The sequence below is a fragment of the Chelonia mydas genome, chromosome 3 (genome assembly GCF_015237465.2).
Source record: "Chelonia mydas isolate rCheMyd1 chromosome 3, rCheMyd1.pri.v2, whole genome shotgun sequence".
Classification (NCBI taxonomy): domain Eukaryota; kingdom Metazoa; phylum Chordata; order Testudines; family Cheloniidae; genus Chelonia; species Chelonia mydas.
The window spans coordinates 131,886,996-131,904,225 of record NC_057851.1 but is presented as its reverse complement, the minus strand read 5'-3'; the positions used below and the strand labels follow the sequence as shown (position 1 = coordinate 131,904,225).

Sequence of the window (17,230 nt, the reverse complement as noted above, 5' to 3'; positions counted from 1 at the left end):
TGCTCCCCTTCTAGGTGTGGTTTATTACCATAAAATAATACTCTAAACCTTCCAGACCTCTTCTCTGGGCTCATTTAGTCCTTTCAATTTATGATGGACTTTAGCTTCCATATAACCCTTCCTCTAGACTCAAAAGTCTTTACAGTCCTTAATCAGAGTTTCCTCTTGCTTATAGTTCTCCCTTCAGGCTCACAGTCCTATGCACCCCTCCGACCTCAGCGGTCTCTTGTTCCCTGCAGGTCCCTAAGCCTGGGACAGCAGGAGAACTGCCACCTGCCCTTTCCCAGTAAGCTCCCACGCCAAACTCAGGCTCAGCAGGCCTGCTTCTCAGTCACCAGTTCCCCATTCTTTGCATGTATTCCCTTTATCTGGGGAGGTGAACTAGGCCCGGGATGGGGGAGGCTGAGTCCTAACCCTCAAAGGTCGAGCTCACCCTGTAACAGGATACCATTTGATAGGTTGGGTATTTTTTTAACATGGAAATGAAGAAGAGTAGAGTTAATAAATCATATTCTGTGCCATATTCTTCTACTTCCAGATATACCAGTGTAAATCCAGAGTAACTCTACTGAAATCAACTATCGCTATCTGTACTTGTTTTCTAGTAATTCTCAGTGGCTCCACATATAAAATGGAAATAGATCTAAGCCTGGCATGAGAAATTGTGATTAAAGTTGATACCCACACTAAAATAGTTCAGATTCACTCTTTTCTTATTTTTACAAAATACCACACACAAATTGTTGCAAGTTTCTGTGCACAACTGAGGTGCATAAAAACAAATCAGAGAAAGACCCAGCTGAACTCTACTGAAGTCAAGGAAGTTTCTGCAGATTTTCACCTGTATAATTGAGACGGGAGTTTGGCTTCCTGTCCAAGTTCACAGGTCAGGGTTAAAAAGCAAAATTACCTCCCTTATCAGATTAGTAAATTGTTATCAGTAGCATACAGAAGTAATCAGATTCATACATTTCAACCAATTTCTCATGCTTAGAACTCTGTTTTATTTTATTATACGTGTAGTAAAATGAACTTACATTATCAGTGAAAACAACTCCTAATTTCCACATCTGATACTTTACGTCAATGGAATTTAGCCTGCAAAAAAAGCAGATGCATATAAAAGCTCAGTGAGAAATCACACAGCATCCATTCTACCATAAGTGCATTATCCTGTAGGTATAATAAGCTACAATTGTCCTGTTTCTCCTAAAGTTGAAAGGAATAGTAGAATTCATATAGAGAACATGCTGTTATTGTGGGATGTTCCTATCTGAAACGTTAGCAGGAAAATGTTTATATAAACAGATTTCATGTGTCCTTGTCCTACTGAAACCAGGGATGAGGGCTATTGAAAGAAAGGGGTATAAGGATACTACAAATGAAGCTGGGAAATTTGTGAGGGAGGAAGATGAGAGGGTTTAATCATGGAGGAGAGCAAATTTAGTATGTTTAACAACAGCAGCAGCAACAAAATGAATGTCAACTCTCTGACTGTGGATTAGATTGTGCCTTTCTGGCATAGCCCTGCACTGGGGGCAGTGCGGAACTCCATGCCAGCCAAAGCAGCATAACAGAAACTATCTCAGAGAGGCAGAATGCCACTCGGAGTTCCCCAGTACACAGGGGCATCACACAAACTGTTACACTCCACCTTAAGGGCTGCAGCATGTAGCTTCTCTACTAGGCCAGCCAGTTCCACTGGCCAGCTCAGCTTCCCATTACTCTCTACAACTTCCCTGGTCTCTTAAGGCAACCGATGCTATAAGGGAAGGAATTAGGCAACAGTTTCTTCATTTGAGTGCCAGGGTTGTCATTCTGTCCAGTCATTAGAAGAGCACAGAAGATTCTTTACTTCCTTCTTTACCACTACACACCCATTACAGGCTAAGTCAGAATCCAGTCTATACTTGTATGTTGCATCCCTTTCCCCTCACTCATTGTCTGTCTTTGTCCTTTTTAGTCTTTACACTCCATAAAACGGGGAATAAGTCTTCTGTGTTTGGAGAGCTCCCAACACACCTTGGGTTCTACTGCAATCTAAATGGTAATGATTGTGTTAAAACAGACACACACAAGAGAGATTTAAAATTAGGGATATTCATAGATAAAAATGAAATATTCATTCAGAAATCTACACCTGTTAGTATTTTAGTACAATTATTTCCAAGGAATTTTCAATTACAGTTAGCATTCTATTACCAGTAAAAAATATTGTATATCCACTCTACAGTATTTACTCATTTGCTGTATTGCTACCAGTTACCGGCCGTCTTCATAAGAACGGCCATACTGGGTCCATCTAGCCCAGTATCCCGTCAGGTGCTTCAGAGGGAATGAACAGAAAAGGTAATCATCAAGTGATCCATCCTCTCTCATGCTGTCCTTCTCCAACCATTCAACCCCTTCAGTGGCACAGCGTCACTTACCCATGACCACTATGCTTCTCTCCTTCTTCACTCTGAGATTGATTCTTACTTCTTACTCCAACAATCTCCTCCTCTCAACTCTGATGCTTCTTCCCCCCAAAAGACCCCAAAAACTTAAAGCTACATTTTTTATAATACAAATAAACCATTTTTTGTAAGCAGGTGAGACAAGAAACTAACAAGAGCCATCACCATGGCTGCTTGCTTGGGCATTAAGCCCTATTACATGTTGAGCCACTTTCTGGTTCTTTATCTTTATGGAGTGGAAACTATTTGAGCTGTCTGTGAAGTGTTTAGCACAAATAGACCCTATTCTGATTGGGGACTTTGTGGACAATTATAATGTAGATAATTATATTAAAATATTATGTAATATTACTTCTCCATATTATGTAATATTACTTCTCCATGTAATTATGAGCCAATTAAATGCTCCTTCAAATAAAGAGCAAATAACAATTATTAGTGTTAGATATAGTGTAGACAGGTATAGTGCCCTTGTCATCTCAAATTGTGTAGTGGTTCTCTAATGGGTGCTTATGAGAGTTTACCTAAGGCCACTAACATAATGTAATCTACTCGGGGCTCAAACCCAGGTCTCCCAAGATTAGAGCAAGTTTTGTTAGATTCTCAATTTCATGGACAGAACAATTCACCAAAAATAAAATAATTTCTCTGCTTTGATTAAATGTTAACCATTCAGAGAAGATTTTGCCATCAAATCAGTTGAACTTCCATTCAAAGTAGTAGTCATTATTATTTATATAGCGCGTAAGTCTACAAGGAGATTTACAGGTCAATAAAAAAGCAGAAGACCAAGTTCTATCTTATGTGCACTAGTAAAAATCAGTAGTTATTTCACAGAAGTCAATGAAGTAACAAGGATATGAAACCTATGTTGAGTGTGATCAGAATCAGAACAACGTTCTCTGTCCAAAGGAACTTACAACATATTTAATTGTGATTCCGCTGATTTTACTTATAACAATGCCAATTTACTTAACACAGAGGAATTGTAAAGATGGTGGTTGTTTGGATTAGTGGGAAATTTGTCCTTTGCACTCATTCTCACACATATTTTTCACTATATAAATTTCATTTTACCACAGAAATGATACAGACGATACAGTAAATCATATATCATATTAACACTTATTTAGTCTCTTGCCACACGCAAACACGCATTGATTTCCATAGGACTGCTCACTGTGAGTAGAAGTGGCACCATTGGGTTTTTAATAAACAATCTCTGCTGACAGAAATAGAAATAGTTTTAACACAGAGAGAAGTATGGCCTAGTAGGCCACACATGGGGACTAAAAGTATTTGTGTCCTAACCCCAATTTTACTACTGATTTGGTGTGTGGTCTTAAACAAGTTAATTGACCTCTCTGTGATTCAATTTCCCCACCTGTATACTAATTATCTAGTTCACAGCACTCTAAATCATGTGAAAATTAATGTTTTTATGCAAAATACAAATGTTATTAATGTTTTTTAAAGAATGTGTTGTTACTTACCTTCATACCCATAGCAATTTGTTTTCCATATCATCTCTTTACCCTATTTATTTCAAGTTTGCACATCACTTGATATAGTTGAGAAAATTAATAGAATGTTACCATATAAAAGTTACACGGGGCATGCTATTGCAGACACAAATCAAAAGGACATGGTTACTAGTTCCCCTTGGAATATGGAATACTTGCATGGTTACTAGTTCCCCTTGGAATATTATTGGCTAAGTTCACATTGTGTTCGATAGGCCACTTGGTCAGAAAAGTTTTGTATAATGTAACTTTTTCTCCCCAGGACAAGAAAATTATGCTGTCTTTGTATCTGACCACCTCCAAACTACTTAATGAGATCTCAGTGTCTGTCATACTTGAATGCACATTTGTTGCTCTAACATTCAAAAAGAATAAGCAATTGTTGCACTCCTATGGGTTTGAGAGCATCCTTGAACAGTGCTTCTGACACGGACACTGGCCTAGGAGCAGAGAGCTTTAGATGACTTTACCTGGAGGGAAATAATAGATTCCTCTGAGGACTAGTTATTTTGGGTCTTGAGTCCTCCAACTTAGATGACTGCTAGAGAGTACTCTGCATAGGGTGACCAGATGTCCCGATTTTATAGGGACAGTCCCAATTTTGGGGTCTTTTTCTAGGCTCCTATTACCCCTCACCCCATCCCGGTTTTTCACATTTGCTGTCTGGTCACTGTAACTTTGAACCTTATTACAGTGAGGCAACAATGGAAGGGTATTAGGCTAGATTCTGCTGCCATTTACACTGGTGAAAATCTGAGCAACCCCATTAAATCTGTGCCATTGTTTAGAACATAACCTTCAAAACTACAAGACTTGACCCCTGCAGAGGAGAAGAGCTGGGCCCTATCTTGACTGATCAAAATAACATATTGCAGTTTGTCTTTTGGGATGTGATCTGTTTTCCTTTAGAGTTGAAATATAAAATCTAAGAGCCAATATTATGGTTCAAAGCTGTTCAACTGTTATACAACCTGGTCTCTTGCAGTTTCCAGACCATGAACTGCAAGGTGACTCTCCAGCCCTAAACTGGATGAAGAAATGGGAACAGTAGAGCCAAAAGGTACTGCCACCGTCTGAGGACAATGTATTTAGGAATAACTCTCTTCACTGAGTGAAGATGATACAACAATATACCATGGATACTAATGGAAACTTAACTTTGATTGTAGAAGCTGCATTCTTAGATTCACAAAAGGGGTGACAACAATACAGGAAGGCCATCAGAACCCATATTGTTATTTAAGATCTGACTATTCCTACTGGTTGCCCTATTGCCTTGACAAAGGCTTTTCTTAAGCTTTCAAGTTATCTTGCTGAAGGAAAGCAGAATTCACTTTAGAGTCTATAATTGCTTCCAGAAAAGTTAATACTTGTGTTGTTTATCCTGATATCTAATTTCCTGAATAGAGACTAGGTATGTGAAGGATATGGATTAGTCTTTGAGCCAAACAAGCTCTGATGATATAGATGTCAAAAAAAGGGCATACCAGGAGCTCAATATGATAAAGATAAACTCTTTTCAATTCCAATCACTTTGGGTTGGATTTTAACCTTACAATCCAGCCCAATTAAGAGGCAGCATTTAGTTGAGCAGGAGCAGGGCACAAACCAGACTGAGATACAAATTCCTAATCATTCCCTGCTTTTCTCTTGCTTGGGGCAGGAGGTGGCATGGGGTGGAGTAAGCTGTGCCATTCCACTTTCCACTCATTCCACTCTGCATCAGTTCAGCTGAACAAAGCCCCACCCACTCCCTGTCAAACTCTGCAGGAGTGGAAGTAGGAGCCTAATGGCAAGATGGGCAGCCTGAATAAGGGAGTAAGCAGCTCCTTACATCCCCCTTATTTTTCTGCATGGGCATGCACCCACAGAGGGCATGCACTCATTCGTGAGGCCAAAGTAAAACTTGAGGCTCTGCAGATATACTTAACTAAAAGGAGCTGTTGCCCAGTTAGAACATAGGAAACCTACTGTGTGAATCCTAAAGGTCAGGAGAACTGAACCAGTCCTAAAGGAGGGGATTATGCAGACCCTAGAAGCACCATTCAGAACTGGATGCTTCTGATAACTTAGGCCTGGTCTACACTGGGGGTTGGGGGGATTGATCTAAGTTATACAACTTCAGCTATGTGAATAACATAGCTGAAGTCGACGTACTTAGATCTACTTACCGGGGTGTCTTCACTGCAGTGAGTCAACTGCTGACACAACCCTGTCAACTCCACCTGTGCCTCTTGCCCCAGTGGAGTACCGAGTCGATGGGAGAGCACTCGGCGGTCGATCAATCATGTCTTCACTAGATGCGATAAATCGACCCCTGCTGGATCGACCATTCCAGAGGGAAGTGTAGACATGCACTTAGTGAGTACACCTCTCAAAATGCCCCTCATTTTAGTCCCAAAGTTACCTCTATTTCAGAAAAAATTGGTGTCCTCTCACTTTTCATGTTGACATTTTTTTAAAATCAAAAGTAAAGAATCAAGCAACAGAGGTTACAAAAGCATTATTTACACTACATGAATGAATACTACAGCATTTTAGTTTATTGAGTGAATAATTTGGTTTCTCTCATTTTGGGTCTTTTTTTGCAAACTGCACCCCACATTTGGGCCTTGGCAGGTCAAGAGGCATTCTCTTGAATCCCGGAGGATCTGGTATTGTATGAAGACCCAGTTTTGGAGGATAAGAAAAGTAACAGCAGTAAAAACTTCCATTGCTTCAAGTCTTGTGTCCCTCTACTCTTCCTGCTTTGGATGTATCACTGGATTAACAGATACTAGAGACTTTTCATGAGGAGAAGAAAACGCAATCACCTTCTTGAGGTGCATGGGAGAAAGACTAAGTGGAGACAAAGTAAGATCTTTCTGTCCGCTACCGACTTGGAAAGTCATTAGAGCTTTTTGGGTTCTGGATTAGGGTGGTTACTCTTTTTGGTTTGTGTTAGGGGTGACCTATTTGTGCTTAATGGTTGTATGTTGTCATAAATATAAAGGGAAGGGTAAACCCCTTTAAAATCCCTCCTGGCCACAGGAAAACTCCTCTCACCTGTAAAGGGTTAAGAAGCTAAAGGTAACCTCGTTGGCACCTGACCAAAATGACCAATGAGGAGACAAGATACTTTCAAAAACTGGGAGAAGGGAGAGAAACAAAGGGTCTGTGTCTGTCTGTATGCTGCTTTTGCCGGGGATAGAACAGGAATGAAGTCTTAGAACTTTAGTAAGTAATCTAGCTAGGTATGTGTTAGATTATGATTTCTTTAAATGGCTGAGAAAAGAACTGTGCTGAATAGAATGACTATTCCTGTCTGTGTGTCTTTTTTGTAACTTAAGGTTTTGCCTAGAGGGATTCTCTATGTTTTGAATCTAATTACCCTGTAAGGTATCTACCATCCTGATTTTACAGAGGTGATTTCTTTACTTCTATTAAAAGTCTTCTTGTAAGAAAACTGAATGCTTTTTCATTGTTCTCAGATCCAAGGGTTTGGGTCTGTGGTCACTTATGCAAATTGGTGAGGATTTTTACCAAACTTTTCCCAGGAAGTGGGGTGCAAGGGTTGGGAGGATTTTGGGGGGAAAGACGTGTCCAACCTACGTTTCCCAGTAAACCCAGTTAGAGTTTGGTGGTGGCAGTGGAGATCCAGGGACAAAGGATAAAATTAATTTGTACCTTGGGGAAGTTTTAACCTAAGCTGGTGAAAGTAAGCTTAGGAGGTTTTCATGCAGGTCCCCACATCTGTACCCTAGAGTTCAGAGTGGGGGAGGAACCTTGACATATGTACATTTGGGAACATATTTGGTTGTTCCCAGTCTTTCATTCCTGCACTTCTACACTTTTGATATGGTAACAATTAAAACACCTTATATTTTATAAAACAGATTAAGAACTAGTTCTTCTCCAGAACTTTGCTTTTCTAAGAACCATTGCCACCACATTATCTAATAATTTCCATAGTTAAAGAGTGAAATGGCATTATGAAATGATGGAGAAAATAGTTCTAAAATCCTCTCAAATGCAGAAAAGTAGAAACTAAGACTGGTTGTGATGGTGAATTTTTAAAATTTTCAGAATGCTTATATTGGTGGCTAGTATGCAAATACCACCTGAACGATTAACTGCTTCAAAATAGTTGCAGGATTTCTAAGACACAATGTATAACTGAAGTATCAGGGGGTAGCCATGTTAGTCTGTATCCACAAAAACAACAAGGAGTCCGGTGGCACCTTAAAAACTAACAGATTTATTTGAGTATAAGCTTTTGTGGGTAAAAACTTCACTTCTTCAGATCAACACATGCACAAATCTACAACTCCATTAAGAAAAAAGTTAAGTCTGGCGCTTTTACCTTAGTTTCAAGTGAACATTTGCCTAAATACTATGGAACACAAAACCACTATGGCAACAGAGAACCAAGTCTGCAATAGCTGGGATGTCACAGGTCATAGTACTGATGAACTTGCAGAGTCGTGCCATAACAGTTGTACAGAACTTGCCTGCACTATGTTTGGCAACCACCTGTGCTATTTCTCCATCACCTTCAAAAGCACCAGTATAATCAGAGTTTCTTTAAAGGTCCATTTCATTCAGCTACTACAAGCAAAAGGTTTTTCTTTTCCAAATACTACATTTTTTTTCCTCTTCAGGAGGTCTACTGATCCTGTAATGTTAATTGGAATTATAACTCTGAACTTTTCAGCCTGAAACATCTTAATGTGCATAAATAAAAACTGTTCAAAGCACCTACAGGGAAGCACCAATTGAAGAATAACTATCAAGTTAAAAAAAACTTTTCATCTTTTAACATTTTCCTAGAATGCTGTCCAAATCAAAACTGGGAAGAGCCATTTTCAATCAGCAAGGCATATACATTAACTTTTTTCACAGGTGCAGTCATTTTCTGTTCAGTGGAAAGCATGTTGGTGGTGGTTTATATATAAATAAAACTGATATGAATTTAAAAAAAAACAACACAAGTATGTAGGGACAAAATTAGAAAGGCCAAGGCACGCAATGAGATTAAACTAGCTAGGAACATAAAGAGTAACATGAAAGCATTTTACAAATACATTAGAAACAAGAGGAAGACCAAGGACAGGTAGACCCATTACTCAATGAGGAGGGAAAGACAAAAAGAGAAAACACAGCAATGTCCGAAGTGTTAAATGTCTTTTTTTTCAGTTTTCCCCCAAAAGGTTAGCAGTGATTGAACAACTAACACAGCAAACATGCGTGTAAATGGGTAGGCTCAAATAAGGAAAGAACAACTGCAAAATTACTCAGACAAGTTTAGATATCTTCAAGTTGGCAGGGCCAGATGAAATACAACCTAGAACATTTAAGAACTGGCTGAAGAGATCTCTGAGCTTGAGAGATCTCTGAGCCTAATATCCTTCTCTGAAAAGATACCAAGCCTTGTGATGGGGAGAAGCAGTAGATGTGATATATGTCAACTTTAGTAAGGCTTTTGCTACTGTCTCACATGACCTTCCCATTAATAAACTAGAGAAATATAGCCTAGATGAACCTATGAGAAGGTGGGTACACAACTGGTTAGAAAACAGTACTCAATGGTTATCAACGGTTCACAGTCAAGATGGAAGGGCACGTGGAGTCCTGCGAAAGTCGGTTGTGGGTCTGGTTCTATGCAATATCTTCATAAATAATTTGGATAAAGGCATATAGGGTACATTTATAAAGTTTGTGGATGAAATAAAGTTGGGAGGGATTGCAAGCACTTTGGAAGACAGGATTAGAATTCAAAATGATCTTGACAAACTGCAGAAATGGTCTGAAACAAATAGGATGAAATTCAGTAAGGACACATTTTTTTGTCTAAACTAAGAAAACATAAGAACAGCCGTACTGGGTCAGACCAATGGTCCATCTAGCCCAGTATCCTGTCTTCTGACAGTGGCCGATGCCAAATGCTTCAGAGGGAATGAACATAACAGGAAATCATCAAGTGATCCATCCTGTTGTCCACTACCAGCTTCTGGCAAACAGAGGCTAGGGACACTCAGAGTATAGTGTTGCATCCCTGCCCATCCTGACTAATACACATCGATGGACTTATCCTTCATGAACTTATCTTGTTCTTTTTCAAACCCTGTTATAGTTTTGATCTTCACAACATCTGATGGCAAAGAGTTCCACACGTTAACTGTGCCTTGAGTGAAGTACTTTCTTTTGTTTATTTTAAACCTGCTGCCTATTAATTTCATTGCATGACCCCTATTCTTCTGTTATGTGAAGGAGTAAATAACATTTTCTTTCACTTTCTCCACACTTTCTCCACACCAGTTAAGACTTCACAGACCCCCTTAGTCTTCTCTTTTCCAAGCTGAAAAGTCCCAGTCTTTTTAATCTCTCCTCATAAGGAAGCTATTCCATACCCCGAATGATTTTTGTTGTCCTTCTCTGTACCTTTTCCAATTGCAATATCTCCTTTTGGAGATGCGGCAACTGGATCTCCACATAGTATTCAAGATGTGGGTGTACCATAGAAGTATATAGAGGCAATATGATATTTTCTGTCTTACTTCTATCCCTTTCCTAATGGTTCCTAACATTCTGTTAGGTTTTTGACTGCCACTGCACACTGAGTAGATGTTTTCAGAGAACTATCCACAATGACTCCAATCTCTTTCTTGAGTGGTGACAGTTAATTTAAACCCCATCATTTGTATGTATAGTTGGGATTATGTTTTCCAACGTGTATTACTTTTCATTTATCAATATTGAATTTCATTTGCCATTTTGTTGCCCAGTTACCTTTGTAATGCTTCGCAGTGTGCTTTGGATTTAACTATCTTGAATAAGTTTGTATTGTCTGCAAAATTTGCCACCTCACTGTTTACCCCTTCTTCCAGATCACTTATGAATATGTTGAACAGCAGTGGGCCTAGTACAGACCCCTGGGGACACCACTATTTATCTCTCTCCATTCTGAAAACTGGCTATTTATTCCTACTCTTTGTTTCCTATCATTTAACCAGTTATTGATCCATGAGAGGACTTTCCTTCTTATCCCATGACTGCTTGTTTTCCCTAAGAGCCTATGGTAAGGGACCTTGTCAAAGGCCTTCTGGAAGTCTAAGTACACTGTAGCCACTGGATCACCTTTTTCCACGTGTTTGTTGACCCCTCAAAGAATTTTAATAGATTGGTAAGGCATGATTTCCTTTTACAAAAGCCACGTTGACTGTTCCCCAACAAATCGTGTTCATCTGTATGTTGGACAGCTGTTCTTTACTATGGTTTCAACCAATTTGCCTGATACTGAATTTGGGCTTACCTCCTGTAACTGCCGGGATCACCTCTGGAACCTTTTTTAAAATTGGCATCACAGTAGTTATTCCCCAGTCACCTGGTACAAAAGCTGATGTAAGTGATAGGTTACAGGAAAAATCAATTGCACAAACAGAAAATGAGAAATGATTGCCAAGGGAAGAGTACTACCGAAGAGAACCTGGGGGTTATAGTGGATCAGAAACCAAAGGTAGGTCAACAATGTAATACCATTGCAAAAAAAAAAAAAAAAAAAGCAATCCTCTGGGATGTATTGGCAGGAGTGTTATAAGAAAAACACAAGAAAAAATTCATCCACTCTACCGAGCACTGATAAGGCCTCAGCTGGAATATTGTGTTCTATTCTCAGCACCACACTTCAGCAAAGATGTGGACAAACAGGACAAATTCCAGAGGAGAGCAATAAAAATGATTAAAGGTCGAGAAAACATGACCTATGAGAAAAGATTGAAAAAACTGGGTTTGTTTAGTCTGGAGAAGAGAAGACTGAGGGGAGAACATGATAAAAGTCTTCAAGTATGTAAGAGGTTGTTATAAAGATCAGGGTGATAAATTGTTCTCCTTAACCTCTGAGAACAGTACAAGAAGTAATAGGCTTAAATTGCTGCAAGGGAGATTTAGGCTAGACATTAGAAAAAACTTTCTAACTATATGGGTAATTAAGCACTAGAACAAATTACCTAGGGAGGCTGTGGAATCTCCGTCATTGCAGCTTTATAAAAACAGGTTAAATCAGGAGCCCCGTATCCTTCATAAAAGTGGAGGGCGCATGAGGCCCCACCGCTTTTGTGGCCCCACCTGTTCCCCCATGGCCCTACCCCCCATCAGGCCAGAAGCCGGGCAAGGTAAGAGACACCCAGGGGTCCCGGGCCACTGTGGGGAGCCCTGGACCATCCAACCAACTTGGGCAGGGGGCCCAAAAGCATCCCCAGGCCCATGTCCCACCCACCCTCCCCCCGGGATGCACCACTCAGAGCAGGTGGAGGGTCTGGGACACCCCACAGTGGCCCAGGTCCCCTGGGCTGCTCTTACCTTGGCCTGGCTGCTGCTCTGAGGCCTCTGAGGCCCCACCCTCTGGCCAGGCCAGAAGCTAGAACCTGGGGCACTGTGGGGTGCCCCGGACCCTTCACCTGGCCTGGCTGCGGGGCCCGAGAGCAGCCCCCAGGCCATTTCTCCACCACTCGGGGCTTTTTCCTTCTGGCCTGGTTGGGGGGCAGGGCCTCGGGTGAAAGAGGAGGGGCAGGGGCCTATCCCACCTCCCCTTTCCTCCCCACGGTTTCGGCACCACTGGGTTAGACAAACACCTGCCAGGCATGGTCTAGATAATATTAGTCCTGCCTCACTGGAAAGGGACTGGACTAGATGACTTATTGGAGTCCCTTCCAGTCTTATATTCCTCTGTTTCTATAAGTGGTAACTAGATACAGCAAGATACAGCCTGAAATCCATGTTGATATTCTTTGCTCTGCTAGTCCATGAACAGTCTAGGTTTTTCCTAAAGGGTTTTGTTCTCTGAAGGCAGAACAGCAATGCTCAACATACATCCAGAGAATGACAAGTTTCAGAGTAGCAGCTGTGCTAGTCTGTATTCACAAAAAGAAAAGGAGTACTTGTGGCACCTTAGAGACTAACAAATTTATTTGAGCATAAGCTTTCATGAGCTACAGCATCTGATGAAGTGAGCTGTAGCTCACGAAAGCTTATGCTCAAATAAATTTGTTATCCAGAGAATGGAATCTCTGGTCTTTACTGATAATAAAAGTTAAAGAAGTATGGGCTGGATGAATGGATTATACGGTGGATAGAAAGTTGGCTAGATTGTCGCGCTCAACAGGTAGTGATCAATGGCTCCATGTCTAGTTGGCAGCCGGTATCAAATGGAGTGCCCCAAGGGTCGGTCCTCGGGCCGGTTTTGTTCAATATCTTCATAAACGATCTGGAGGATGGTGTGGATTGCACCCTCAGCAAGTTTGCAGATGACACTAAACTGGGAGGAGAGGTAGATATGCTGGAGGGTAGGGATAGGATACAGAGAGCCCTAGACAAATTAGAGGACTGGGCCAAAAGAAATCTCATCAGGTTCAACAAGGACAAATGCAGAGTCCTGCACTTAGGACGGAAGAATCCCATGCACCGCTACAGACTAGGGACCGAATGGCTCGGCAGCAGTTCTGCAGAAAAGGATCTAGGGGTTACAGTGAACGAGAAGCTGGATATGAGTCAACAGTGTGCCCTTGTTGCCAAGAAGGCCAATGGCATTTTGGGATGTATAGGTAGGGGCATTGCCAGCAGATCGAGGGACGTGATCGTTCCCCTCTATTCGACATTCGTGAGGCCTCGTCTGGAGTACTGTGTCCAGTTTTGGGCCCCACACTACAAGAAGGATGTGGAAAAATTGGAAAGAGTCCAGCAGAGGGCAACAAAAATGATTAGGGGACTGGAACACATGACTTATGAGGAGAAGCTGAGGGAACTGGGATTGTTTAGTCTGCAGAAGAGAAAAATGAGGGGGGATTTGATAGCTGCTTTCAACTACCTGAAAGGGGGTTCCAAAGAGGATGGATCTAGACTGTTCTCAGTGGTAGCTGATGACAGAACAAGAAGTAATGGTCTCAAGTTGCAGTGGGGGGAGGTTTAGGTTGGATATTAGGAAAAACTTTTTCACTAGGAGGGTGGTGAAGCACTGGAATGCGTTACCTAGGGAGGTGGTGGAATCTCCTTCCGTAGAAGTCTTTAAGGTCAGATTTGACAAAGCCCTGGCTGGGATGATTTAGTTGGGGAGTGATCCTGCTTTGAGCAGGGGGTTGGACTAGATGACCTCCTGAGGTCCCTTCCAACCCTGATATTCTATGATTCTATGATAATATGAGGTTCAGGAAAAATTCAGGTAAGTGTACAGTCTGATTTATGTGGAAGTCAGAGACTACTCTGGGGATGAACTTAGGGTACAGTCACTATGAAACTATCCTGATGGAATACAGTTGTGGGTCAGTCATAAGGGCCCACCTTACTCTTCTAGCCAATGTCATGACCACTAAGAAGGTAACTTTGATAGACAAATGGTAAAGTGAGCATGTTACTAGTGGTATCATCAAACAACTACAACCTGTATTTGATGGTGACCTCCTCCTGAAAGAAATTTTTCCTAACCACTCCCCGCCCCATTTCTGGCCTTCAAACAACCCCCCCACAACCTCTCCAAGCTCATCATCAGAAGCAAGATCCCCACAGACCAGGATAACAATCTGTAACCTCACTAATCCCCTCTTTGTCCTATGACTCCAGAGGTGTTAACAGGCCACTCTACCTTGAATGGTCCCTTACAATATGTGCTAACTACTTCTGCTAAACAATTCATTCCACCTTGCATTTTGCTGGTATGCTGGGAGTTCCTTTCCCAGACCGGAAGAAGAGCTCTGTGTGGCTCAAAAGCTTGTCTCTCTCATCAACAGAAGATGGTCCAATATAATATATTACCTTACCCACCTTGTCTCTCTAACATCCTGGGACTGACACTACATTGCATAAAACAAATGAAGCAAAGTTTCTAAGACTACACATCTAATTTTCTAAATTATACAGGATTCATGGCATTAACCACATGTAATTTCTTTTCACTTGTTTTTAAAATTGGAATGTATGGTGTACCACAGTGTCCATTTTTTCTGGCCGATTAATATTGCATGGAACCATCAAACGAAGATAAAAAAACTTCCAGCACTGCTATCATTAGGTCTTATTAAAACAATGGCAATATTATGCATTCAAACACTAATATAACAAAATAAATCCACAGCCATAAAATAATTTGCTGTCCTATGACTTCTCTGTCTACCGTATCTCTCTAACTTCTGTTTGTCCATGACATTCACTAAATCATAAAATCAAGAACATTTATCATGTACAGAATAAGTACAGCATAGGCGCAGACTTTCATTTTCCTTCGGGGCTCCACCCCCCTCCGCCTGAAGCCTCGCCCCCCGACCCCGCTCTCACTCTGCCCCCATCTCTCGAGGCCCCCATCCACCTGCTGTCCTCCGTGAGCTGCCAAACAGCTGATCGGGGGCAGCGCTGAACAGCTGTGGCTGGTGGGTGCTGAGAACCCGCTATTTTTTTCCCTGGGTGCTCCAGTCCCACAGCACCCACGGAGTCAGCACCTATGAAGCACAGCCACAACATTCAAAGCTAAATAACAAAATTCAAATCATTGGTTTTAATTTATACACAAAAACAGAAGGAAGTACTTACACAGCAGATAAGGAGCTATCTTTCTTTGGTTTCTTTTTTTCTCGGGCATCGCTAAAATCCAGAGCAGCCTTGTCCATTCCTAGTAACTCACTGATTCTGTCCCGGCCATAGAACTCCCCATATTTATCCATAACCTAAAGAGTAGAGGAATGTTCAATACAATCAGTTGGGTGGGAGCATGGTAATGTTTTCATTATTTTTTTTTTTACATCTTATTAAACTAGATATAATTGTTTCCATCTTAAAATAAGTTACTCTAAATATGCTTATACAGCTGGTTGCAAAAACAATTAATTTATAATTTTTTTCAACCAAAAAAGGGACAATAATTTTTGCACAAATGTTCACAATTTTTTCAATCAGCTCTAATGTTTAATTATATAAACACATTTAATATACTTTTAATAATGTGTACAAAATATGTATAATACATACACATGTATCAAACAAAAAACCTCATTAACAGGACTTACAGTTGAAAGTGAGTTTCAGTGAAATCCAGCTAACACCCAAAAATATTATTACGTCTATGCTCACATAGATTCTGCCCCTTTCACAAAATAGCTGCAAATATTAAAATAGCTGGACATGAACAATTACGGGATGTAACCAGTTCCCCATCACTTCCGAATACTTTATTTCTCACTCTTATCACACAGGATTTACTTATTTTTAACCTTTACAAAAATATACCCAAAGGAAAAAAACTACAGACTACAGGCACATAACTGAATAAGAAATAGTATTGTATAGTCTCCTAATAATTTGTGGTTTAGACCTTGGTGGATATTTTTTGTGCATTTTAAGGTCTTTTTTTTTTTTTTGTACATGCATAAAAACAGCTCTGCATGATTGTGATTAAGGCAGTATCCTGGGGAGCAGAAAAGTGTGTGAAACAAAGAACGCTTCCTTAACACCACATTTTGCCTCTTTAAGACACGTCTGTTCAGAGTATTTCTCTACCCCAGCATACTAAGCCAGGCATTCTACAGTCTGATTGAAAACATAATCCTTTCTTTTTCCCCTCAGCTTTCCATTGGCTACTTTTTAATACATTTTCATTTATGAGCCCCTGATTAGCCTTCCCAGACAAGTTTAGTGCAGACTTTTGCTATCTATCTATCTCCCAACAACCTTCAAATGTACAAATGGCATCTTCCTCAGCAAGGCTAACAAAACAATTTTTTAGCCAAGGTAATAATTATTACAAGCCAAAAAAGTGAGAAATATTTTAAAAGTCAATTTCTGATAAATTTTCAATAAAAAACATTATTTCTCTGAAATCAGTGGAGTCACACCACCATGAAGCCTGTGTGACAGACATGAAACTGATCCAACAACTTTAAAACTCCTTTTTAGATCTTTATCAAACTCCTTAGAAAGATTTTTTTCCTGTGGGGATATTGTGATCTATAAAATTATCAGGAAGATCAGGGTTTTTTGGTGGGAACTGGAGAAGTGGTTGATAGTAATATTTATAAGAAACTAGCATCAGTGTCCATATTTAAGCAGCTATCACAACTCCTTAATATTATGTATCTGTTGATGGATAATCTATAAATAGGTAGATATGTATGTACACACACACAAAACATACGGTTGCGTGTATGTAATATACACACATACAAAATTTCACACGCATCTTACATTTCTGATTTTTATTTAAAAAGGCAAATAGACTCATCGACTTATAGACTA

The 17,230-nt window shown here is 40.4% G+C and overlaps 1 protein-coding gene across 2 annotated transcripts in view; it reads right to left on the bottom strand.

Moving 5' to 3' along the window:
• Nucleotides 1-17,230, bottom strand: part of RYR2 (ryanodine receptor 2) — a 699,456-nt gene that overhangs the window by 28,369 nt on the left and 653,857 nt on the right. For both annotated transcript variants that reach the window (XM_043544343.1, XM_043544344.1), the window contains 2 exons: nt 15,533-15,666; nt 1,038-1,098 (listed from right to left, as the gene is read on the bottom strand). In XM_043544343.1, the coding sequence (XP_043400278.1) occupies nt 1,038-1,098; nt 15,533-15,666 (195 nt within the window). The remainder of the gene's footprint in view (nt 1-1,037; nt 1,099-15,532; nt 15,667-17,230) is intronic.